Here is a 25364-nt window from a genome sequence, read left to right on the forward strand (position 1 = left end):
TAAGGGGGTTTTCACACTAGCACTTTTGGTGCGCACCCCGGTTCGAATGATGTCAGAGTTCGGTTCGTTTGGATGATGTGAACGCTGTCTTCCGAACTCGGGTGCGCACCCGCGAACCGTACTCGGGTCCGCTTAAAAAGGTGGTCTGGGGTACGGTTCATGTGAACTCCAGTACGGTTCGCTGCTGATATGAACGCAATCGAACCAAACCGCGAAAGTGAACCGCTATTGATGACGTATAATGTGGTCGTCAGTCTCACACGCGTCACTTTCAAAATGAGCGGAAAGGGTTTACTTTCGTGCGTGCGTGTGTGTGTGTATACACTTACCTTGACGAAAAGCGGGATGACACGCACACGCACTGCAAGCAGAGAGATGATTTCTGCTTGCCTTCGCAAAAATTGTCTTCGGCGGACAGCCCGCTGTCTTTTGAACGATTTCAGTATTTTTGCGGCAGACAGACGCAAGTGATTTTCTGTATCTTGATGTTGAAAACAAAACCAAAGGTTAAAAAAAGAAGAACAAATGTGAACCGAGCAAGTCTATTCATTGAATTTTGACGCCTTTTCATTTCGCGGTTATCAAGCAACACGATTACGCACCAGCTGCAGCTTGATGATGCAAGCGTACCGCGGTTCGGATACAAATATATAATGTGAACACAGTCCATCGGAGGCAGGGGGGAGGGGGGAGCAATCGAACTCGGGTTCGGAACAGGCAATCGAACCAAGTGTGAAAGCCCCCTAAGTCTCCTCACATTCATTCTCTATCCCTCATTGATAGGCCTAGGGGAGGGCCTTTTGTCTCTCAGGTGTGAATTACAATCCATATTCATGATCATTCACGCCTCCTTGCATATTACCTTAAAACACTAAAATTGTCTCACAAAAGTTAAATTACTAAATTGTTTTGTATAAATGAGTGATCAGGATGGTTTTCATATCATTTTGTAGCAAAAACTCTAGGCTACAAGATCCAATTCTCAAAAGGCTTGTGGACAAATATTTAGTATGTGTTATATGGCCTTATTTCAGTGACTTAAAATGTTTGTTTTTCAAAAACCATGCATAAACGTTATTTTCTAAAAAATACAAACCTGTACACACGTTGCTCACATATTATTGTAGCCCAGTTTGTGCTGAATACGGTGTTATCAGACTTTAGCCATTAATATGTTTTTAAGCAACTGAAAAAAGCACAAATGTCAAGGCATGTCAAAACTTCTCCAGGGCCCAAAATACCCTCAGACCCCAGAGGGTTAAAGACTTAATTTGATCTGGTTTTAAATTGCAACATTTCTAAACTTTCATAATACCAGTCACATGGTCTCCAACTTTCCTGGCCGTTAGGAAACCAAGTTAAGAACTTTTTTCTCCTCTTTTAGGTGAAAGTAGGAGACAAAGAGGTGGATGTGATGAAGGAATTTAATCTCTACATCACGACTAAATTGGCCAATCCTGCGTACAGTCCAGAGATCAACGCTAAGACTGCAGTGGTGGATTTTACTGTCACTATGAAGGGCTTGGAGGACCAGTTACTCGGCCGAGTCATTCTCATAGAGAAAAAGGCAAGTCTGAGCCTGTGCAAAACTTGGCACCACAATGCTTTGGTGGAAACGTAGCAGAAAAGGTGTGAGGTGTGTTATGCACCTAAGTTTAATACTTTAGGTTACTTATAGAATCTCAAAGCACCATTTGAGTGTCTTCAGATGCCACACTGTTGGACACCTTCTGAGGAACTTCTAGACAACCTCTGAGTCACAAATATCTGATTATGTCCTTATATATCTTAAGTCCCTCGAAACTTTGATTGGGTTACTGAAGGAACCGTTTATTCCTTAGAGTTCTTGGAGGAACTAAGAGCAAGTTTCTCAGAGTACTGAAAGTTACCTAGATGCTCTCTAAAGATTTCTACCATTGTGTGATCTCAAAAATATTTTAATGTTTCAAGTGTAATCTTCAGACATTTGATCAAATATTTTTTCAATCAAGGAAATGGAGGCAGAGCGTGTGAAGCTCTTGGAGGAAGTGACATCGAACAAGAGGAAGATGCAGGAGTTGGAAAACAATCTTCTATGCAGGCTGACCAGCACTCAGGGCTCTCTGGTGGAAGATGAATCTCTTATCGAGGTGCTCAGAGTCACAAAGACCACAGCAGAGGAGGTACGGTATTAGTGTCATGATTTTTATAGGGACTGACTCACAAAAACAATCTGTCACTATATTTGTTATTTTGTTCTATTGGTAACACTTCCTGTTATTTTTAATCTGGTTGCAACATAGTTTTGATAACTTTAACATGAAGCAGGTGTCCAGGCCTTACTTTCTAGAAATCAATAATTCAGACACTATATACAGCAGAAATGTCTCATTTGTAAATATCGAATTTACTTTAAATTATATAGCTGTTTACCTAAAACCATATGACTTTCTTTCCCTTAAACACAAAAGGAGATGTTAGGCAGAATGAATAATAGAATGCTCATATACCCTTCATTTTCATTGCATCTTGTGTCCTATGCAATGAAACTGTCATTCTGCATCTCCTCTTGTATTCCATGGAATGAAGAAAGTCATACAGGTTTGAAACAACATGAAGGTGAGTAAATGCTGACAGAATTTTAATTTTAGTGTGAACTATCCCTTAAATTAATTTATAAAATGTTTTTTTATTCTTGCGTAATCTTCTTTTGGTATATTCCAAACTGTCATCACATTATATATAGGGGAAGTATGAAATAGGATAAACCCTATTTTACTTCATTATCCTTTTTTAAACTCAGTAAAATCTTGGATAAGTTTTATCTAAAAACAGTGGGGAAATTAAACAGATATTTTAATTAGATTCTAACAACAAAACAATGCATCAATTAAGTATGTAATTCTTGCACTCTCTCCCAGGTGAGTGACAAACTTGCAGTTGCTGCAGACACAGAAATAAAGATCAACCTCACAAGAGAGGAGTACCGCCCAGTGGCCACCAGAGGGAGCATCCTCTATTTCCTGATTGTGGAGATGAGCCTGGTCAATATCATGTACCAAACCTCATTACGTCAGTTCCTGGGAATTTTTGACATGTCCATGGAAATGTCTCCAAAGTCCCCAATCACAGCTAAAAGACTCAGTTATATCATGGAGTACCTTACTTTTGAGGTGTTTCGCTACACTGCTAGAGGGCTTTATGAAAGTCACAAGTTCCTTTTCACGCTGCTACTGTCTTTGAAGATAGACCTACAGGCCAAAAACATATCTCACAGCGAGTTCCAGACATTCATCAAAGGTTTGGATCATAACGCTTTTCAAATTATGGGTTTTCTATGTTTAGTTTAACATTTAAAGAACACAATAAACAGTTATCTTTAATGTGATTAAGCAACAAAGCACAGAACAACGTAATATATATATATATATATATATATATATAGTCGAAGTCAGAAGTTTACATACACTTAGGTTGAAGTCATTAAAATTAATTTATAACCACTCCACAGATTTAATATTCACAAACTATGTTTTTTTGTTTAGGACATCTTCTTTGTGCATGACATGATTAATTCTTCCAACAATTGTTTACAGACAAATTGTTTCACTTTTTATTTAATTACAGAAAATTATGTCAAGCCTTTAGACAATTAGCCAATTAGCTTTTGAAAGGAGGTGTACTGAATTGGAGGTATACCTGTGGATATATTTTAAGGCCTACCTTCAAACTCAGTGACTCTTTGCTTGACATCATGGGAAAATCAAACGAAATCAGCCAAGACTCAGAAAAACATTTGGACCTCCACAAGTCTGGTTCATCCTTGGGAGCAATTTTCAAACACCCGAAGTTACCTCGTTCATCTGTACAAATACTAGTACGCAAGTATAAACACCGTGGGACCACCCAGGTACCATACCGCTCAGAAAGTAGAGGCATTCTGTTTCATAGAGATGAACGTAGTTTGGTGCGAAAAGTGAAATCAATCCCAGAACAACAGCAAAGGACCTTGAGAAGATGCTGGAGGAAACAGGTAGACAAGTATCTATATCCACAGTAAAACAAGTCCTATATTGACATAACCTGAAAATCTGCTCAGCAAGGATGAAGCCAATGCTCCAAATCCGCCATAAAAAAGACAGACTACAGTTTTCAAGTGCACATTGGAACAAAAATCTTACTTTTTAGAGAAATTTCCTCTGGTCTGATGAAACAAAAATTAAACTGTTTGGCCATAATGACCATCGTTATGTTTGGAGGAAAAAGGGTGAGGGTGAGTAGCCATCACAAAGACCTGATCTCAATCTGATAGAAAATGTGTGGGCAGAACTGAAAAAGCATTAGCAAGCAAGTAGGCCTAGAAACCTTACACCAGTTCTGTGTGGAGGAATGGATTTTTTTACAGCAACTTATTTTTAGAAGCTTGTGGAAGGCTATCCAAAACGTTTGACCCAAGTTAAACAATTTAAAGCCAATGATACCGAATACTAACAAATTGTATGTAAAATTCTGACTTAATGGGAATGTGATGAAAAAATAAAAACTGAAATAAATCCTTGTCTTTACTATTATTCTGACATTTCACATTCTTAGTGATCCTAACTGACCTACGACAGGGAATGTTTTCTATGATTAAATGAGTTTGAATGTATATGGCTAAGGTGTACTTAAACTAAAACTTTTGAATTCAACTGTATCTCTCTCTCTCTCTCTCTCTCTCTCTCTCTCTCTCTCTCTCTCTCTCTCTCTATATATATATATATATATACACACACACCGATCAGACACAGCATCAAAACCACCTGTCTAATTTTGTGTAGGTCCTCCTCGTGCCGGCAAAACAGCACCAACCCTCATCTCATAATAGCAATTTGAGATGATGTTCTTCTCACCTCAATTGTACAGAGCACTTATGTGAGTTACCATAGACTTTGTCAGTTCGAACCTGTCTGGCCATTCTCTGTTGTCCTCTAACTGGACGTTTTTTGCTTTTGGCACCATTTGGAGTAAATTCTAGAGAATGTTGTGTGTGAAAATCCCTGAAGATCATTATGATTATCTAATCAGCCAATCATGTGGCAGCATTGCAGTGGACCGTGGCACTAACAATTATCTATGTGATTATCTAATCAGCCAATCATGTGGCAGCAGTGCAGTGGACAGTGGCAATGGAGCCAGTTTTTCTGTAACTGCTGATCTCCTGGGATTTTCATGCACAACAGTCTTAAGAAATTACTCGGAATGGTGCCAAAAACATCCAGTGAGGGGCAGTTCTGCGGTTGGCTATTTGGGTGGCACGAGTTGGACCTACACAATGTTAGGCATAAGGTTTTAATTTTGGGGCTGATCGGTGTATATATATTTTCAAAATTTTTGTTGTTTTTTTGTAAAAAAAAATACATAAACATTCTTAAAACAATCTGTTTAATATATTTAAAAATTAGTATTTTTCCTGTCCCCATTGGAATTTTTTTAACTAAATTTAGTGAGGTTTATGCTTAAAATAAGAAAAAGCTATTTGCCAATGGGGTAAGAAAATCTATTTAATTTTTTATTTCAACGTATATCTCTGAAAACAAGTCTTGAAAACAGTTGATCTTGTTTTAAGTTTACTGGAAAACAAGAGAAAAGAACTGTGTACAGTTGGTGACCTGTGATTGCCTATACAGTTTTCCAGCCATATGAAGATGTTTGCAGAAAATTGATTTTGTTCTGTAAAACAGATGTTTTCCTCTCTTTTTTCAGGTGGAGCATCTCTTGACCTAAAATCTGTTGAGCCCAAGCCAAAGCGATGGATCCTGGACATAACATGGCTAAACCTGGTGCAGCTCTCCAGCCTGCCCCCCTTTTCTGCTCTCCTTACCCAGGTGGGCAGCAATGACCGTGCCTGGAAGAGTTGGTTTGATGAAGCGGCCCCAGAGGAGACCCCGCTGCCTGATGGTTATGAGAGCCAGCTGGATGCATTCCGTAAACTACTGCTCATACGTAGCTGGTGCCCTGACCGCACCATTGCACAGGTGCGACTAAAATCGTACTTACACAGACAGATAAGGTAGATTTGAAGAAAGAAAGAAAGAAAGAAAGAAAGAAAGAAAGAAAGAAAGAAAAAGAATCTTGCCTGCATTATCCAGTCCTAACAAATGAGAGCACTGAGGCACAGGAGAGTGTAAACTCAAATCTTTTTTTACTCTTTATATCTTTTTTAGTTTATTTCTCTCACGAGTTCCTCCAATCTATAAAAAGATCCTCTGAAATGAATTTGAACAGCTGATTAGCCTCTTATGATGTTTAATGCAACTGGTTGAATCTCACGAAACCAGTTAATTATATTTTACATAAAGAAAATGAAACCTGTTCCCTATCTGTCACTCAGTCAACATTGTGTACGGGTATAAAAGGAGCTGGCTTGCAACCATTCATTCAGATTTTCTCTTCAGAGCCGAGCGGTTGTGTTTCAGGTAGCTGAATTCCTCCACCAATCCATTCACCTCTACAAAGCTGTTGGATTTACTGCACATTACAGTGGCCTCTCCCCCTCATACACCGGCCCTCCAAGGCCTGCAGAGAACACCCCTGGGCGCTTCAGCAGTCCAAAAGAGTATATTCTTCCTCTAAAAGAGTATATTTCTTTCTAAAAGAGAGGCACTCATGGAGAGCGTCTTTTTAAAGATGCCTTTCCGTTTGTGTATAATTCCTTGTTGCGGTTATTACCTCTCCACTTCCGACGGCCATGATCACTGCCTCACGTGCTTGGGCGCTGCCCACGCGGAGACAGCGTTTATTGACGGGTCATGTTCTCACTGCGAGAACATGACTTTTGGCAACATTGCGGTCATGGCTTTCCTACCCCGCTCTGCCGGGCAACCCCCCCAAGGACATCCCGTTCCCCAGCATGCTCCATTGGCTGGTTCAGTCTGATGCCAAGGACTCGACGGGGCTACCACCTTTGGGTGCAGTTGCCCTGGAGATGATGGCCATGCTTGCCCGGGCGCCTGCGATTGTCAGGCTGGAGTGGAACCCTCCGCCCCCCCCCCCGGAACCCTCACAGCTTGATGATTGGCTGCTCCGTGAGTGGCGCTACCCCACCCCATCCCTGAGGTGGGAGGAGCTCATGAAGTCGTGGCAGGCACCTTTTACTCTCTGGAATCAATCTCTGCGCTCCTCTGCTCTCACTACCCTCAATGGTGTGGCTGCCAGGGGGTATTTGGCGATTTCCCATGTGGATTCAAGACTTGGTTCCTTGATGCCCCCATCTCCCAGGCTGGCCTATTCGGCGACACCGTCGAGGACTTCCTACCCCGGATCAAGCTCCACCTGTGGCATCGACACCGGCTCCGTCGCAGCCCGTCTCAGTGGGTCGCCCTTGCGTAGAGCCCCCCACAGGAAGCAGATGCCCCCGTCTCACGGCCCGCCACCAAGAACCCGAGGAAGGCTTTGAAGCGCCCCTGAGATGGGCAACCAGGGATGTGGAGACCCGCTACAGGCCTGGAGCTGGTGAACAGACCACTCCATCCCCTGGTGGAGGGCCGGGAGGAGAATCCTTTGTTGCCTTTCCTTTGATTTCGCCACATGCTGGGCTGCGGTACCCACATTTTCAGAAAAAGTGCAGTTTCCTGACTCCCTGTGTCACACATCCGGTGTTCACGCCCGTCATTATCAGGACCGCCAGACACCATGTTTTAATGGCAGGTACGGCACTGCAGAGGTGGGTCACCTGCCCCTGCGTGCCCATCTGTGGCACAAACACACCCACGACAGGGCAGTTGTGATGAAAGCCTTGGATGGGTTCTCTCCCTATTGCTGACCGGTCCTATGGTGGGTACCCGGAGCCAGGTAAGTGCTTCGATGTCCTAGACTCGCCACAGCTAGGAGTTCAGGGTTTGAGCCCCCTCGTGCCACCTCAAGGCCCCACCCGCCGGTACATCTGATACGTTTGTTCCCCTGGTCCCCCTCACCTGGAGTTTGGAGATGTGGTTTGCGCTCCCCAACCTGTCGTGATGGCTGACCAGGACCGGCCGACTCAGCTATGCGATTAAGTTTGTCAGGCACCCACCCCGGTTCAGCCCTGTCCATTTATCTCAGCGAAGGGCAAGAACGCCGCTGCCCTATGAGCAGAGATCGCGACCCCTCTACGGAAGGACGTGATAGAGCCTGTCCCTCCAGTCGAGATGAAGAAGGGGTACTACAGCCCCTACTTCATCGTACCAAAGAAAGGCAGTGGGTTGCAGCCAATCTTGGACCTGCACAGACTCCCGTTTAAGATGCTAACTCAGAGGTGTATTTTAGCATTCGACATCAAGATTTGTTCGCTTCGGTAGACCTGAAGGACGCGTACTTTTACATCTTGGTTTTACCTCTACACAAACCCTTCCTGCGGTTTTCCTTCGTGTGCCAGGCGTACAGGGACAGGGTCCTCCACTTCGGCCTGTCCCTGTCGCTGAGGCAGCCCTTGCCCCGCTAAGGGAAGTGGGCATCTGCATCCTCAACTATCTTGATGACTGGCTGATTCTAGCTCACTCTCGAGACTTGTTGTGTGCGCACAGGGACCTGATGTTCAGATACCTCAGCCGGCTGGGGCTTTGGATCAACTGGGAAAAGAGCAAGCTCTCCCCGGTTCAGAGCATCTCTTTTCTCAGGATGGAGTTAGACTCAGTCTCTATGATCACGCCGTCTCGCTCCCCTTGGCACAAATGCGCTGGCACACAGCTGGCCCCAGCGGGCTACGCAAGTATGCGTTCCCCCCTAGTGAGCCTATTTGCACAGACCCTGTGCAAGGTCAGGGAGGATGAGGAGCAGGTCATCCTAGTAGCACCCTACTGGCCCACCCAGACTTGGTTCTCGGACCTCACACTCCTCGCGACAGCCCCATCCTGGCGAATTCCCCTGAGGAGAGGACCTGATGCCCCGACCGAGCTCAAGGTTCCCACGACCCCATTTAGGGATCAGCTGGTGAACCTGCAAGCGAAGCCGCCCCAGGAGGAGGCAGACCCAGCCTTCTCGTTGCTGTGTCCAGTGCATAATTTACGCATCTATTTGGATCGCACACAGAGCTTTAGACGCTCTGGTCATGGAACATGGATGTCCTTCCTCCTTAGCCCTGTGGCAGGTGAGTTGGTGTATAAGCTCGCTGTCGGCCCAGTACATGTGCTAAATAGGCCCTTTACTGGGGTAGGTACTCCACATGCACTGGTTGCCTGTATGTAACCCTGTGTGATGTATCTTCCGCAAGACGGTTTCCCCATTGGTAAACCCACGTCTTCCTTGGGCAGAATTCCCTCTGCCACTGGTCACCATGTTTTTAGAGCTCCTCCCCTCTGGGGAGGACCTACCATGGGTATTTCTCCACCTGCGACACTGCTGACAAAACTCAGTAAGACCATGTGACATATTTCCACACAATTACTTCCCCCTCGGGTAGAGTGTGGTCTCCATCGTGTCTTCCCCTTGGGAAGGGACACCTCCCCGATGTAGACATTTATGGCACCCAGCTGAACGATTTCCATTGTTTTTTGGGGAGAAAAAAGAGAAGAGGCCACGGCCTGTCCCCTTTTTTTTTGCAGTTGACTTGTCCCCGAGGTGCGGGGGATGTACGACGCTTGTAGGTGCTTTGGGGGAGGTTACGTGATGGCTGGGTGCGCTGGCTACAAGACAAGCAACTGCTTGCCCGTCTCGCACCATCAGTCCACGTAACACAGTTCAGCTAGTCATGGCGTTGGGTATAGAGACACTAGTGCCCCTAGTGTCACTAAATCGACACAACATCGAGTGAGTGACAGATAGGGAACATCTAGTTTACCTTCGTAACCGCCGTTCCCTAATAGATGGTGTTCCATCAGGGAACGGAGGTTACTTTATTTTTTTATTTTTTTATTTTTTTATCTTTTTTCATTATTTTCATGATTGTCATTAGATTCTAATAATTGGAATAAAGTATTTTTTCAACATATTTCATACTTTACAACTGTCTACAGTTCAAATCAACAAAAAGGTATTAAAACAAATAACATGATGTATACTGTACATGCTTGACTATTAAAATTTTATATATATATTACAATAATGATAATTTGGGGGGAAATATGGGGGGCTGTTCTTGAGCTTCACCCTTTTATGTATATTGTATAAAAAGTGTATTATTGTTGGTGTTTTGTCATACAGTATGTCACCACATATAATGTTATATTAAAAAAAATTAAATCTGCAACTGCATAGGTAGATTGTTCATAGTAAATGGTGAGTAGAAGGATTGATGATGCTCCCTTACTAGTTTACTCAAAGATTTCATGCTATAAAAACTCTAGGGCTTTATAATTTAATTCCACGGGCCTGATTTGTGGTCATGGATAGGCACATGTTATTAATTTAGTATGTCAGTTGTCATTGGAGTGTAAACTGCTTAGTAAACCATTGGTTGACCGTTAAGCTGAAAATAGGTTTTCATTGGTCTTCATTGGTTTTCTTGCCAAATTTCACTGTTTTCTGTTCTGCTTGTAAAGTTGTTTTAACCTTTTTCACAACAAAGCATTGACAAATGTTGATTCAGCTACTTTGTTCCTAAAATGACTCTGAGCTAAGGATTACACACATGCTGTAGTTTCCCCTGGTACACCTGTTCACTCCCATCACTCACTGAGTTATGTGGCATACTGTTTAATAGCAGAAATCACATGTTGTACTGTAGCGACCTATTGGCCTACATATTAAGAGTTCAAAGATGGCTCATAGATTGTTGTAAATTCTTTAACTGGTAAACACCTATTATTTGTACAATATGAATCTTAATGGGATAGTTAAACCAAAAATGCTTATTTTATCATAATTTACTCACCCTTATGTTAATTTGAATTTGAGCCTCAGTCACTTTTCACTTTCATTGCATCTTTTTTCCATACAATGAAAGTGAATGGTGACTCAGTCTAATATTCTGTCTAATTTTCTCCTTTTGTTTTGACCAAAAAATCTTGAATATTAATATTATTTGGCTCCTTTTAATTATGTGCTAGGCACGCAAATACATCGCTGAATCAATGGGGGTGAACTACGCAGAGGGAGTGATTCTGGACATGGAGGCCTTGTGTTCAGAGAGTGAGAAGAGAACACCACTGGTCTGTTTCCTGTCTATGGGCTCTGATCCAACTGAGAATATAGAGAGACTTTCCAAGTCAAAGGTATAAATAATTATTATTCATTATTTCTCTTTCCATAATACCTTGTTACTGAGGGCCATTATTAATTTATTGTAGCATTATGTGTTCTGTATTCTCTAATATCCCATTTCAAATTAACTGCACATAAAAAAATTTAATCGCTGATGTTGTTGCATTCTTATTTTTCATTGAGATTTCTAGAAGGTTGTAACATAGAATGATTTGATGAATTTGGGCTTTTGAGACATTTCTCAACAGTTTTCTCGATTCTTTGGCAGGGTGTTCCTTGCAGACCCATATCTATGGGGCAGGGACAGGAAGTGCATGCACGAAAGCTTCTGGTCCAGAGTATGTCCGATGGAGGTTGGTTACTGCTACAGAACTGCCATCTTGGGTTGGACTTTCTGGATGAACTTCTAGACACAGTCACCACGGTTGAGAACGTCCATGACAGCTTCAGGATATGGGTGACCACAGAGGTTCACCCCAAGTTTTCCATTAACTTCCTGCAGTCTTCCATTAAATTCACCAATGAGCCTCCACAAGGTAGAGAGCTTTATAATAACCACCGAATATGACCTGCTGTGGTCCTGAGTTTTTATTATTATATTATTAATATTATTTTTATAATTAAACAATACTCACACAAGTTCCATGGCAATGACAAATGTTGCCTTTAGGCTATATTAAGTTATCCTATTCACACCACGTTTGTATTTGCTGAATGAATAACATGCACAATTGGATTTTAAAATAGACAATGCATCTCTATGAATTCTTTCACACAGCGTCCAAAACTACGATAATCCATAATTCTTTTTATTATTATTTTTTTTAATGTTCAGATGAAATTCAAAAGAAAATAATTTATTCAGGTAATAATAATTAGGACATCACTGATAATCATTGAATTTAATTACAGTGCAGAATAAGCGAGCCTCTCTAGTATTTCCAGAACAGAATAGCTGTAAATGTACAAGCATGTTTTTGTTTATCCATAACCATATTTACAGGAATATTGTAAAAAGATGTGCACTATAAATCATGTAAACTTCTTTGTGGAATAAAGTCTTAAATAGTATAATTAACCAGTATAGTTGTGAACTCATCACTTGATAGTGCTCAGGTTGGTGAATGAATGCTTGCATCGGAATTCTTACATGTAAATCGTCTTGTCCTTCCGAGACCTCTTCACCTTTGAAGACTTAATTGTAGGCAATTCTTGTGATGTTTATAAATATTTCTAAGACCAATGGTATGTAAAATGAGGGCATGTACTATACATGTTAATCAATTATTAGGACTACTACTACAACAACACTAAATAGTTCTGACATTTACAGACTGACAGCCTAGAGAATCTTGGTTGGTAATTAATGTAAACTGTCAGTTATGTCTTTAGTGAATTTAAACAGGCAGGATAACACATTTAGACATGGTTAAAAGATGGGATATGTGCATTAAGCCTTGTAATGCAGCATTAGATGTTATTGTGCTTTTACTCCAGAAGTAAATTAAAGCAATGAGCTACTAGAAGCAGTGTGTTAATATGTTATCATGGCTTTTTGCTTTTATAAAATAATGGCAACAGCAATATGATAAAATACACCAATATTTATTTGTTTGTGATTGTCAAGCAATGCGGCAACTTGGCTAATTAATATAGAAACCGTAATTTTTGGTATGATATCTAGTCATATTTTTGAGACAGAACTGTTTAATAATGATACTTTTATATTGTGCTGTTGTTATTTTATTATTTGCTAGATCTGTCACTTTCAAAAATTTCTGGTCCTTTCTGAAAGGTCAACAACAATGTGTCATTAAATTAAAAACAGGAAATGCTTCACAGATAATGTGGGGTTAATGATCTGTGTGCCATGATGCAGGGGTAAAGGCCGGACTCAAGCGGACATACACTATCGTCACACAAGAGCAGTTGGAGATCATCAACATGCCTCAGTGGAGACCTCTGCTCTATGCTGTAGCCTTCCTTCATACCACAGTCCAGGTCAGGACAGCTGCTTTACCAAATCAGTGCTTTTTCACAGATGCTTTAAATGCCCATAGCATTAGATGATTTTGAGAGTGAGTCATGTACAAAAGCAATTTCATGTTTTCCAGATATATGCCTGTAGAACTGTTTATTATTGCATTAGAATTTACAGTTACAATAGAAACATTTGTCAGAAGTAAATGGATTACTGTTCATTTTATAATTGGGCTAAATTTTAAATAATTGAACATACATTAATTATACATAAACAGTCGGGGGAAATCAATTGATAAATATTTTTGCTAAGTAGAGATTAGACATCCCAATAGCCACTGGCACTTTTGTTTAGATAGTTCCTATTTTGAAAAAAAAAAAAAAAGTATACAATTATATTAATTATGTATTTATAATGTATTTTACAAATAATTGTATTGAATATTTTATTTTATAATCACATATTACAATTATAATAAAAATTGTAATGCGCTAGTTCTGTTCAGAGCCATGTAGAATGTATTTCTTGCTTACTGTTATATCTCAAAAGGAGAGACGCAAATTTGGTCCACTTGGTTGGAACATTCCCTATGAGTTTAACCAGGCAGATTTCACTGCCAGCATCCAGTTTGTACAAAACCACCTGGATGAAGTGGATGTCAAGAGAGGCGTGAACTGGAACTGCCTGCGATACATGCTGGGAGAGGTACAGCACGGGCTCTTCACGGACCATGTTTACATGCACTTAAGGAAACGGTTTATTCCAGAGTTTTTGCAGAAAACGGTGGTCTGAAACGTCATGTAAACAAGAACGCCAAGGGAATAAAAGAAATCAATTTTACACACCCAGGTTTCTCCCGGAGAACGGGGCTTTTGTGGCCATGTAAACCCATTTGCAGTGTTCTTACAGGTCTTAGAAGAGTGCGTGGCATAGACCGAATAACTAACGTCATAGGATGGATCAACTAGTCAACACAGCGGAAATAATTCCACATTTCTGAGAGTACAGTGGAAAAGGGAAAAGCACATATACTATAAAATATACAGATTCATACACACCAATTTAAAATATAGACTACTGTTCCTTACAGTTGTATATACTGTATTCCTTCAATTATATTGGGGAAAATTGTTTTATGTAAGAGGGAATCCCCACTATTGAAGTGCAATTCTGCTGCAGCTTGCGATGGAAAGTTAAGCAAACAAACACAGCAACTATTCTGGAATATCTGGAAATAAAGCGAAGCAACAGAGTATAAAATAGCGAAGTCTTCCTCAGAAGACAAAACAATGCTGATTTCGAGTCTTAAGTAGCTCTCTGGCAATAAACGGCTTTCTGATGCCCATGTAAATGTAAATCACTGGTTTTACCACTTTAGAGTAATGCCACCCCAATACATTGACAATATTAATTTGCTCCACTTGGTTCAACCGAGTATTAGCAATAAAATGTCTATGAGTTGATGAAAATAATTAAATATTTTTTCTCCTAATGTTTGTCCTTTAGGTGCAGTATGGTGGACGTGTTACAGATGACATGGACAAACGGCTTCTCAATACATTTGCTCGGATCTGGTTCAGTGAGAACATCTTTGGGGATAAATTCTGCTTCTACAAAGGATATACCATACCGAAGGCCAAGATGCTACTGGATTACCATGCACATATTGATGCTCTGCCATTGGTTGACACACCTGAGGTGATACAATTATCTTTAAGGCGTGCCTATGTAGTATATGTATATTCTGTTATACATTTAACTTCAGCAACAAAATTCAGACTGCCAACAGATAAAGAAGTAGAACAACCAAAAGTAAATGAAATTACGTTACCATCATCCTTAAAGATTTCTGTGTTGTAGTACCAAGTGCTGTAGCTAATCATCAAATGATCACCTTTTTTCAATGTCAGTCTTTTGTTAACAGAATATCTAAATGATCCAAGATCAAACAAGCCAGTAGATCAGTTGAGCAATTGTTTCTAATTAAATCTAACAGGTATTTGGCCTCCATCCCAATGCTGACATCACTTACCAGACAAACATGGCTAATGAAACCCTGTGCACCATACTCAACATCCAACCAAAAGACAGCGGCAGCGGGGAGGGTGAGACCAGGGAGGCATCTGTTCAGCGACTGGCTAGTGAGATGCTGGAAAAGCTTCCTGCTGACTATGTGCCTCATGAGGTGAAAATGGCATCAGGGTCACTTGCAACATTATCATGCCACTTCATTTTTATTGGTGTAAAGCTCAAACCACATAATCGTAGTGATTCATAATACAGTATTTAAACCAGGCGTTATCATAGCATTCAAATTCAAATGTGTTTGTGTAGTGCTTTTCACAAATTCACTTTCTTCCAAAACCGAGCGTTTTAAGACATGCACCCGATGCCTTGGCTGTTCCAAAACGTAGGAAGCACAATAAATTGCCTCCTTAGAAATGTTTTGCTCCATTTATACGTCTCCATCACATGTGTCCTTCACAAAGGAAAAAATCCATCCAAGATGACAGACGTAGAAAGAAAAATGTTGGAAATGAATTCTTACATTTCATTCAATACTGAAAATTATTGATAAAAATGTTTTTCATTCTTAATTAAAAAGACTATAGCATTGTTAGCTTAGCAATATTCTAAAGTCCAACCCTATAGGAACCAATTGTGATTCTCATGTGTGGAGTGACTTTGCAGAGTGTTCCAAATCAGTCACTTATGAGGGTCCATCTTGGTTAGGAGACTGCCTTAATGTAGAAGGCAGCTTCCTATGTAAGCAGTAGACAGCGCCTCTCGCTAGGTTCTGGAACAGATCTATTTTTTCATAGCAGCAGTATCTTGGTATAATAGTATTATATAATCTTATTTAAATGTGCATAGACCATCATATTAATGATCTTAACCTTTCAAATGTTTATATGTAGGTGAAGAGTTATCTTCATCAAATGGGTGCATTCCAGCCCATGACTATATTTCTCCGTCAAGAGATTGACAGGATGCAGCGTGTCATTGGCCGTGTGCGCACTACCCTCATGGACCTAAAACTCGCCATTGATGGTGTGTTAAAAATTTTCACCCACATTTCAGAAAGGCAGTGTTAACATGGCTATTTGTATTGTAACACAACAATTTCATATTCCTAAGGGACAATCATCATGTCCGAGGATCTCCGCAATGCTCTTGACAGCATCTATGATGCTCGAGTTCCAGATACCTGGCAGAGGATATCATGGGAATCTGCTACTTTGGGGTTTTGGTTTACTGAACTGCTCGAGAGGAACCAGCAATTCCACAACTGGGTCTTTAATGGTCGACCTCTTCTGTTTTGGCTCACAGGGTTTTTCAATCCACAGGTGGGTCAATATGACTGTCAACTCAAAAGAAAAAATTACAGGGGGCCTGGGTAGCTCAGCGAGTTTTGACGCTGACTACCACCCCTGAAGTCATGAGTTCGAATCCAGGGTGTGCTGAGTGACACCAACCAGGTCTCCTAAGTAACCAGATTGGCCCTGTTGCTAGGGAGGGTAGAGTCTCATGGGGTAACCTCCTCGTGGTCACAATTAAGTGGTTCTCGCTCTCAATGGAGCGCGTGGTAAGTGTACATGCTGTAAGTCTCCGTGGTGTCATGCACAGCAAGCCACGTGATATGATGCGCAGATTGACTGTCTCAGAAGCGGAGGCTACTTTGACTTGTCCTCCGCAACCCAGATTGAGGTGAGAAACTGTGCCACTACGAGGACCTAGTAAATAGTGGGAATTGGGCATTTCAAAATTGGGGAGAAAGGGGGATAAAATGTAAAAATAAATCAATAACAATTAACAATTTAGAGAAACAGATTCAGATTCTTAATCTTTTGTTGAACTGATTTGCCTTCACATTTTAAGGCTTTGACTTTTACTATGCCTCATGTTACACTTCAATCACATACAAATTATCTCTCACCAATCATACTGATTCAGTTTCTGTCTTTGTTTTAAGGGATTCTTAACAGCGATGCGTCAAGAGACCACCCGAATGAATCTGTCTAAAGGCTGGGCTTTAGACACTGTCATCCTGGTCAATGATGTCACAAAAATGTTGAGAGAAGATGTCACAGCCCCCCCGCCAGCAGATATTGGCGGAGTCTACATCTATGGCCTCTATCTGGATGGTGCAGGTTGGGACAAGCGAAATGCAAAACTAACAGAAGCACCTTCGAAGGTATAATGGGGGAGTATATTATATTTAGGAAATACCCTACATGGACAACGGTGTGTGGACACCCACTTCTAATTAACAGACTCTAAATTCTGATTTGACAAGCCACATTAGAAGCCATTGTAAACTGACCGTAAACCCACCCCTGTGAGTGCACATTTTGTTTTAATGCATGCATATAATGTATTAAGTTGCTACTTTGTTTGGCAATCGAAAATTCCTACAGGATAGTATTAGGTTAGAAAAATAAACTATATTACTTGCTTGAAGTAGTTTGTTTTGATTATGATCCATGATCAATTTAACTATTTATTGAACATCAGAGACTTTTATCAACAGTAAGCCACTCGAGATGTGTATTACAATGATTTTACCATTGGTAATGGGAGTTCTTAACCACAGCGCAAAGTGGAAACAGCATTCCATAGCTTATAGAATTTTTGAATGCCCATGAATTTGAAATTAAATGTTCAACAAGCACATATGCCTATGGTGTTCAGATGTCCACATACCTTTATCTATGTAAGGTACTGTATACTAAATATATATTCTAAATGCTAAATTGGAATTTAGCAAATATGTGTTCCGTAGTTAGCCAAAATAGGCTTTGGAAGTATGCAACAACAATATCCCAATTAGTCTTAAATGGATTAATCTTCTGAACCCAAAGCCAAATAATCAATCATGTATGACTGTCATCTTTGTATTTGCAAACATTATATATTTATAATCTTGTTGGTAGGTTCTCTTCTCACCATTGCCAGTTGTGCATGTTTATGCAGTTAGCAATGCGACCACAGAAACCAAGAAGCCTCAGCCCTTCAGTCTGTATTATTGCCCCGTCTACAAGAAACCCAGACGAACCGACCTCACGTTCATCTTCTCCATAACGCTCAGAACAAGCCTGAATCCTGACCACTGGGCATTGAGAGGAGTGGCTTTGCTTTGCGACTGCAAATAAAAGATGCTGAATACAGAGCTGATTAGACAAATAAAATTTTTGTTTAGTTAGTTTAAAAAATAGAAAAACGTAAAAAGTTATGTAACTCTATAAAAATTGGTTAGCTAAAAGGTTTTAACATATTAAGACATTGTTTATAACATAGTAGTTTATAACAGTACAAAACCAGTTTTATTTATTAATTTAATAAAAAGACATTGCAAAGATTACCCAAAAGTTTTTTTGTGTAAAATTACCTAAGATAACTGATGTAAAAAAAAAAAAAAAAAAAAAAAAACAGAATAAAATATACAACCTCCGTAGTCACTTTCATGAATCTTAAGAATCTAACAAATGTCTTTTATGAATTTAGTCTATATAACTATACTAAAATATGAATATAATGAGAACAAAAGTAATGCACACACATGCACGAAAATTTTAGGATTGCACCTCATGGTGGTCATACATTTTGCATTATTACTTTTGCAGTGCATTGTTATTGATTGATGCTTTATTGGAAATAAAGTGCTGTACAGCCTTAAGATCCTCAAAGCACATCTTGATTGCAAAGCTCTTTATTATGATCAGTGAAAAAAACATAATCATTAGAAAAAATTGCTAGAATAATTGCTTAAGGAAAAGTTTGATGCTGAAACTTAATGAATTTCAAATTCATTTACTTCTCAAACTTTTTTTCATTTTCAGAGACTTCAGAAACCAGCTGATTTAGTTAATATGTTTATTTAAAAATTCTACAACTGAATAGTGATGTTAGATCACCAAGATTAGACTGCAAAAGTTGCTTCTTTTTTTTTTTAAGGTTCACAGGTTTTATAGCACAGAAAGCACAGAGAATTTTTACAAATGATTTGCTTGCACAGTAAATGCATTATAATCTAAACAGCTACATGAACTAAATTTTAAATAAAATTCTAAAATCATATATTGTTTTATATAATTTCAAGACCATTTAGAATATATTAAATATTCTCAAGAAAAAGTCCATCATTTCCTTTTTTTCCCCAAATCATGTAGATGGTGGTATAGATTGGAGGAAAATTCAGCTATTTTTGGAAATTTAGTTTGCTTCCTAAATGTATCAATGTAGGCTTTACAAATATTACATTGAAATAAGCTGAATTTATAAATATAAACCCATACCCTGCTCATCTTAATACACTAGTTTAACATTCACAACCCTTGCATCTTTCAGAGTCCATGGTAGATGTAAACAAGAAAATCCTAAAAACAAAACAAACGAAAAATAATGATCTTAACAGATATTCTGTGTAACTTCCTTGATTCATACATTAAGTTGTTGTAAGCACAATCCACTCAAAATCAAGACTGGCCCAATCTTATCACCTTCAAGTTCTTTAATTCCATATTCAAAATCATATTTGTACAATAGTCTTTTCCAAATGTGACTCAAATCTGCCAAGGTTCCTTAGTTAGTCAAACTTGCATTTTCAAGAAAGCTGCTTCATATCATACATTGGCACTTCCGATTCCTCGCCTTTTCCTTCGTCTGCACCTTCTTGTTTCTCTGTTGGCTCTGTGTAGGCCACATCAGGGGTGGCCCTGCGACCCTTTGGTGGTGGGACAGGCGCCGTTCCCTCTGTGGTCCCCTCTGCTCCTTCTTGACCTTCAGCCACCGTCCTCTCCTTCTTCAGGTTCAGCTTGGCTGGCACGGTTTTGGTGATGGTTTCCTTGAAACGTTCACCAGATTGTTTCAGGCGTTCCCCAGACAGGCGGATTTTCTCACGTCTCTCAGCCGATACTATACGCTCACCCAGCTTGTTGACCTTGGTTCCCAGGTTCTCCTTGGTCCTGGTCATGTTCTCTCTTGAAAAGGTTTGCTTCAGGCTCTCGATGCGTTTCAGGCCGGTTTTTTTCATCCTGGCAGCAGTGGAGGAGTCAGCCTCCTCGACAACCATGTATTCCTCATCAGAGTCAGGGAGTGGGGCCTCCGGTGCGTCAGGATCTACAGGGGTGTCTCCACCCATTGCTCCCTTTGGAGATCTTTTAGAGGCAGCTACAGCTGGGACCTCATTATCTCCCTGTGGGAGGAGAATACATTTAACTTTAATTGACTGTGCGTAGATCATCTAAGACCTTTAATCAAATGGTTTCAAGCTACTTGAAAGAGAAACATGTACATATCAATCAGCCCCACCCCAGTAGCTATTTAGCATTTGTAAAATGTATTTGTAATGGTGAATTAGTAGTGTGTAGTATTAGTCAATATACTTTGATTAGTGTGATGTAGTAATAATGTGATCAAAATAAAGCAGGTCTGTTCTGAAATAACAATGCAAAATGCAGATAAATGAAAACTAACCATATAATCATGCATATTTAGGATAGCAAAATACTTAGACATATAAAAAATATTTTGTTGTTTATGTTAAAGACCTTATGTCCAATCAAACTTTGCAGTATTTTGGCACAAATTAATCTGTTTATTTGTAGAAGCATGCAAAATTAGGCAGATGCCATCATGGACAAGTCGCATGACATGGTCTCATTCTTGAAACCATGAGCAAATCTATGCAATACATATAAAAATATATTTCAGACTATGTTAAATACAGGTTACATTTCTTACTGTTTTGGGTCGTCACTTGATTAACAAATGTTAATCCACTTGAGAACCATTTTCTTAGGCCACATCCATACTAAAGAAATTTCGATTTCTCAACATCATCCTTTTCCAAACTGTGTGCTACTGGATAGTGTTTTTGAAACACTGTTTTCGGTGGAAGAAAGCACTATTCTAGTGTGAATGCAAGGCGCAAACTTACTGAAATTAATGTTTTAAACAAAAATGTATTAGTGTGGAAGTGGCTTTAGAGAAGCTTATTATTGCACATGACTCACATAATATGATTTTAAAGACACAAGCATAACATATGTATGTAATTTTGATAACAGAGTATTATTCACTTCTATCACAGGCCAGTATATACCAGTTTACTCAAAGAGTTAATGACTTGAAACTTATATAGAGTAAGTGAATCAAGTTGTATGGCTCACTGTGGATCATGGACTAAAGCCAGTTAAGGTTGACCTACACTTTGCTTGTCCACACTTCCACAACATCTGATCATTTGTAGCAGTACCATACACTAACATAATGTTTTCAAGAAGAAAAAGACTATTGATATCAACCGGGCAGTTTAGATTGGTTATAGTTTAAAGAAGCAGCTTTTTTAACCATCACTCCGTCAGACTATACTATATTAGGACATGAAGCTTCACTGCGTTAGCTCTCAGAATAACCCTGAACAAATCTGTCAGCTGTTGCATCCTCACAGTACAGTCAGACAAGAGACGATCAATCCCAGTGCACAGTAATTTAAAAAAAATAAACATTATATTTGCATTATTTGAGAAAGATTATATGAAAAGAGTTAATTTGTTAAGGAGGATAACCCATTTGTCTCCAAGATTTTCTGTAGCTTGAACAGATGAGCTTGATTTCCACTTTTTATTGCCTTCTTTACTTGTTGTTGAGTCCTTATGTATTTGCACCCTGTGGGCTCTATTGAAGTGATTTGATTTCTGAGATTATACAGTATATGCATCAGTATGTCCCAGTATGCCAAATAATTCTTAAGATAGATATCGGACCTTGCCAATTTTGACAAAGAAAAATTGGTGTGTGATATCCACTTTTGGATAAGTAACTCAAACAAAGTAATTCACTTCAAATTACTAACTACTTCTTTAAAACTTTTAATCAAATTACTTTGCTGACAACTCCTTGGAATAAGTAATCACATATTACTAACTATGTAATAACACCAAACTAATTACTTTACATTTAAATTACTAACTTTTTCCAGAAATGTTTGCTTTTCTGCTCATCAATTTCAAAATAATGTCTATATATCCTCCTTATAATGTAATAATGTTGTCACGTACCCTTCAGCTGTCACAGAAATGCAAACAGATGTACAAATGATAATATGAATTCACATTTTAAATGTATTATACATACTGTTATTTTTTATATTTATGTAATTTGAGTAATATACTTGAAAGTAATTACGTTAATTGAAATTCAGTAACTGTAATCTAATTACAAGAATTTAAAATGTTGCACTACTTTTTGACTTGAAAGTAATTAGATTAGAATAACTAATTACATTGTAATCACATTAAACCCAACACTGCTGATTTCACAATTTCTGTATGGCTTCTCTTGGTGTTGAGTCATACTAATTTCATTTCAGACAGCTAACCTCATTTTAATCAACTGCTTAAAATATTGTCTGTTCAGTTTATCCAGGATTAGGCTCTAAACCTCTTAATATGGCTGGATATCAATGCCTTCTATGAATTTATGGATCAAATTGCCTAGTCTATCAGCTTATTTCTCTAAATGTCCTTCCATGTATCAGTTAAAAAAAAAAGCAGACAGCCTAATCCTCTATCCAAGTACCAGTCTCAGTGGGAATTGGCAGTACATTCTCGCTGTGTTACTTTTGGCTGTAGGCCATGTTCTGCCTTATGTTAGCATGATGTCTGACTGTGGTGAATCTTGCTTTTGTGAGATCATGTATCTTGAAGTAATCAAGCTATCGTTGAACTGGCAGACCCCATATTAAACACAAAGTAAACACTATCATTTTCTTCATTAAGAGGCAAACAAGCAATCTTTTTGCAGCTTTTTACCAGAGATCATCTAGTCTTACCTGGTAGATAACTACACGGAACTTGTTCTTGTTCAGCAGCTCAACTTGGGTCTCCTCTACCTTCTTGACACGAATGTTCTGCTTCTCCACACGGACACGGACGTCCTTGACATGACAGCTGACCTTGCGCGTTTTCTCCAGAAGTTTCTCCACAGTGCTACTTGTAGCTGTGTGCTCCTTTGTCAACTTCACGACTTCCACCTGGATGGTCTTCACAGTGCTTTCCAGCTCCAACTGTCTCTCCTCCATGCGTTGCTGGCACGCCTGTACATTGTCTATGATCCCAGACACCCTCTCCAGAAGAGAGAAGATGTTCAGGGCGCTGGGCTCATCTGCCGCACCTGCAAGTCCGAGTTTATCAGTCATGCTTTTCCTTGTGAGGACACTAAACTAAAACTGCCTAACGTCTCAGAATAGGGGGGTGTTGGGTTATGGAGTGGGATGGGCTGGGACGCTGGATCATGGAGCTGTGGTAGGTCCTGGAAGACACTTGAATGAGATGGACTCTCCTTCTGACTGGAGTGCCTTCAACGTTCTGGGTTGTAGAATATAGAAGCTCCACCCTTCCTGTATATAGGGAACACAAGGTTCAAAGGGCAGACAGACAGTGAGAGACTGAAAAAGAGGGTCGAGGGATTGGAAGGGGGGCACCGAACCAACTCGCCATGAATTTAGTGTTATAAATATCCACTGTAAGGTGACACGTTGTCATTTTTAGAAGATGTGTATATGTGCAGCTGAGATAATGGAAACCCCCTTCTTTATCAACTGTATAACCATTTATTTTTGAAGAATGAAGATGAGTGCTAAGCATCTTCAAACAAATGTTGATGACAGATGTTCATTTTTGTTTAAAATAAGTCTTACCAACAATGACCTTCTAATCTCCCAACTTTGACCAAAATGTTTCAGCTCTACCTTGCCAACATGATCACACTAGGACTCAACATTGGTAGACTGACATTGGCCCTATTCTGCTGAATTAGGCAAGTGGCATTTTCTATCACACATTTTTGCATCAATTCACGATTACCTTTTTCTGTGGTGCAAGCAACCTCCAAGACATGTGTTCTTTGGAAACCAGCAAACGCATCCACATAATCAATGATGAGCAAGATTCGGAGTTTGCATTTTCTCTCTAACATTAAATGTCTGCTCCACTAACGGTTGGGTTTAGGGTTGGGATTTGGGTTATGGTGTGTGGTTAATAAAATATGCATTCCTGTTGTATGTATTACACAATTTGCAACTTACTCTGTGGACATTTCAACCGGAAACTGGAGCTCACACATGCCCATCCATTTAACAACACATCCAGCTTTAGCCACTGGGGGCAGTGTTATGAATTTCAGTACAGACCTATTTCAGCTGAAGAACTTTCAACCTGCTTTCTCCAATTTCACAACAAGATCAGTCTGACCTTGCAACTTTCTGAATTCTGGATTGAGAAGTTCAAGGGTACTGTTTGCTACAACCCAAATCTCAGACATTTAGCCAAAACTTTTTGCATGTGTGAAAACCAGGATTTGTCAAGCACACGTTTTTCCAAGCTGTTTTGGATGAAACATGTTGACCTCAATCATTTAGTGACCTGGGTCCAGATTCACGAAAAAAAATTCTTAACATCAGACATTGTCTGATGAGTCATCTAATGGAGTTGCCTTGTCTAATAGCCTACAACAAATTCAGTACTTCAACACTGGTAAATTGTAACAATTTATCTATTAACCTTTTTTTTTAAAGTAGCAAGCACCTCACGATAATTTGAATGTAAAGTGTGTGAGATGTGTTAGTTTAACAACATTAACCATCAAAGGAGAATTGACTTGCTGCTAACCATTTTATAACTTGTAATTTAACATGGAGGAAAAGAAAAGAAACAAAACCTTTTAGGAGACAAAAGCTGGATGTTCTTGTACAGGAAATTACTGCAAGGAAAATGTTCGCTTTATAATAATATCACGTCAGAAAGTTAGAGGTGTGTAAATGGGCTACTCCAATAGGGATGTGGATGGGGGGTGAAAAATAAAGTCTCAGCTTTTTAACAATATAATTATAATGTTTCTATGAACTCTAAAGATCGCAGAGAGAGAGAGAGAGCACTATATGAATTTAATTAGCATGATTGGTCACCAAATTAAGAAGCTTCAAAACAAAATGTATTGTTTGAATTTGGTCACAAGTTACAAGTTGAAAATAAAAATATAATTAAACACAAAACAGTCAAAAATGCAACTTTAGACTCAACATGAAAAACCCAGTAAATTCATTAAACATCTTACCTTTTAGAATTTAAGTGAGTTTATCCTAACTTTAAGATGTTATTTACAACGATTATTAAGAAAAACATTTTCGAGAAGTTTTTTCTTAAGAACAACCTTAAGAAAAAAAGATAAGAAATTCCTTAAGAGG

The 25364-nt window shown here is 39.4% G+C and overlaps 2 protein-coding genes across 2 annotated transcripts in view; one reads left to right on the forward strand and one right to left on the reverse strand.

Moving 5' to 3' along the window:
* dnah5l (dynein, axonemal, heavy chain 5 like) overlaps window positions 1-18831 on the forward strand; it is a 95929-nt gene extending 77098 nt beyond the window's left edge. Inside the window, exons 67-80 of the mRNA XM_052113512.1 lie at window positions 1385-1567; window positions 1992-2162; window positions 2901-3279; window positions 5725-5996; window positions 10983-11147; window positions 11405-11672; window positions 13016-13137; window positions 13667-13822; window positions 14624-14815; window positions 15114-15302; window positions 16036-16168; window positions 16256-16464; window positions 17091-17312; window positions 18052-18831. Coding sequence (XP_051969472.1) covers window positions 1385-1567; window positions 1992-2162; window positions 2901-3279; window positions 5725-5996; window positions 10983-11147; window positions 11405-11672; window positions 13016-13137; window positions 13667-13822; window positions 14624-14815; window positions 15114-15302; window positions 16036-16168; window positions 16256-16464; window positions 17091-17312; window positions 18052-18270 — 2880 coding nt within the window. The 3' untranslated portion in view covers window positions 18271-18831. The remainder of the gene's footprint in view (window positions 1-1384; window positions 1568-1991; window positions 2163-2900; window positions 3280-5724; window positions 5997-10982; window positions 11148-11404; window positions 11673-13015; window positions 13138-13666; window positions 13823-14623; window positions 14816-15113; window positions 15303-16035; window positions 16169-16255; window positions 16465-17090; window positions 17313-18051) is intronic.
* Window positions 18832-19051: 220 nt separating this feature from the next.
* Window positions 19052-23473, reverse strand: cavin4b (caveolae associated protein 4b). Its single transcript, XM_052114309.1, has 2 exons — window positions 22953-23473; window positions 19052-20312 (listed from the first exon to the last, which is right to left on the reverse strand). Exons 1-2 carry the CDS (start codon window positions 23316-23318, stop codon window positions 19722-19724), a joined length of 957 nt encoding a protein of 318 aa, XP_051970269.1. The 5' UTR covers window positions 23319-23473; the 3' UTR covers window positions 19052-19721.
* Between the last annotated feature and the right edge of the window lie 1891 nt (window positions 23474-25364).

The sequence above is a fragment of the Xyrauchen texanus genome, chromosome 41 (genome assembly GCF_025860055.1).
Source record: "Xyrauchen texanus isolate HMW12.3.18 chromosome 41, RBS_HiC_50CHRs, whole genome shotgun sequence".
Taxonomy (NCBI): Eukaryota; Metazoa; Chordata; class Actinopteri; order Cypriniformes; family Catostomidae; genus Xyrauchen; species Xyrauchen texanus.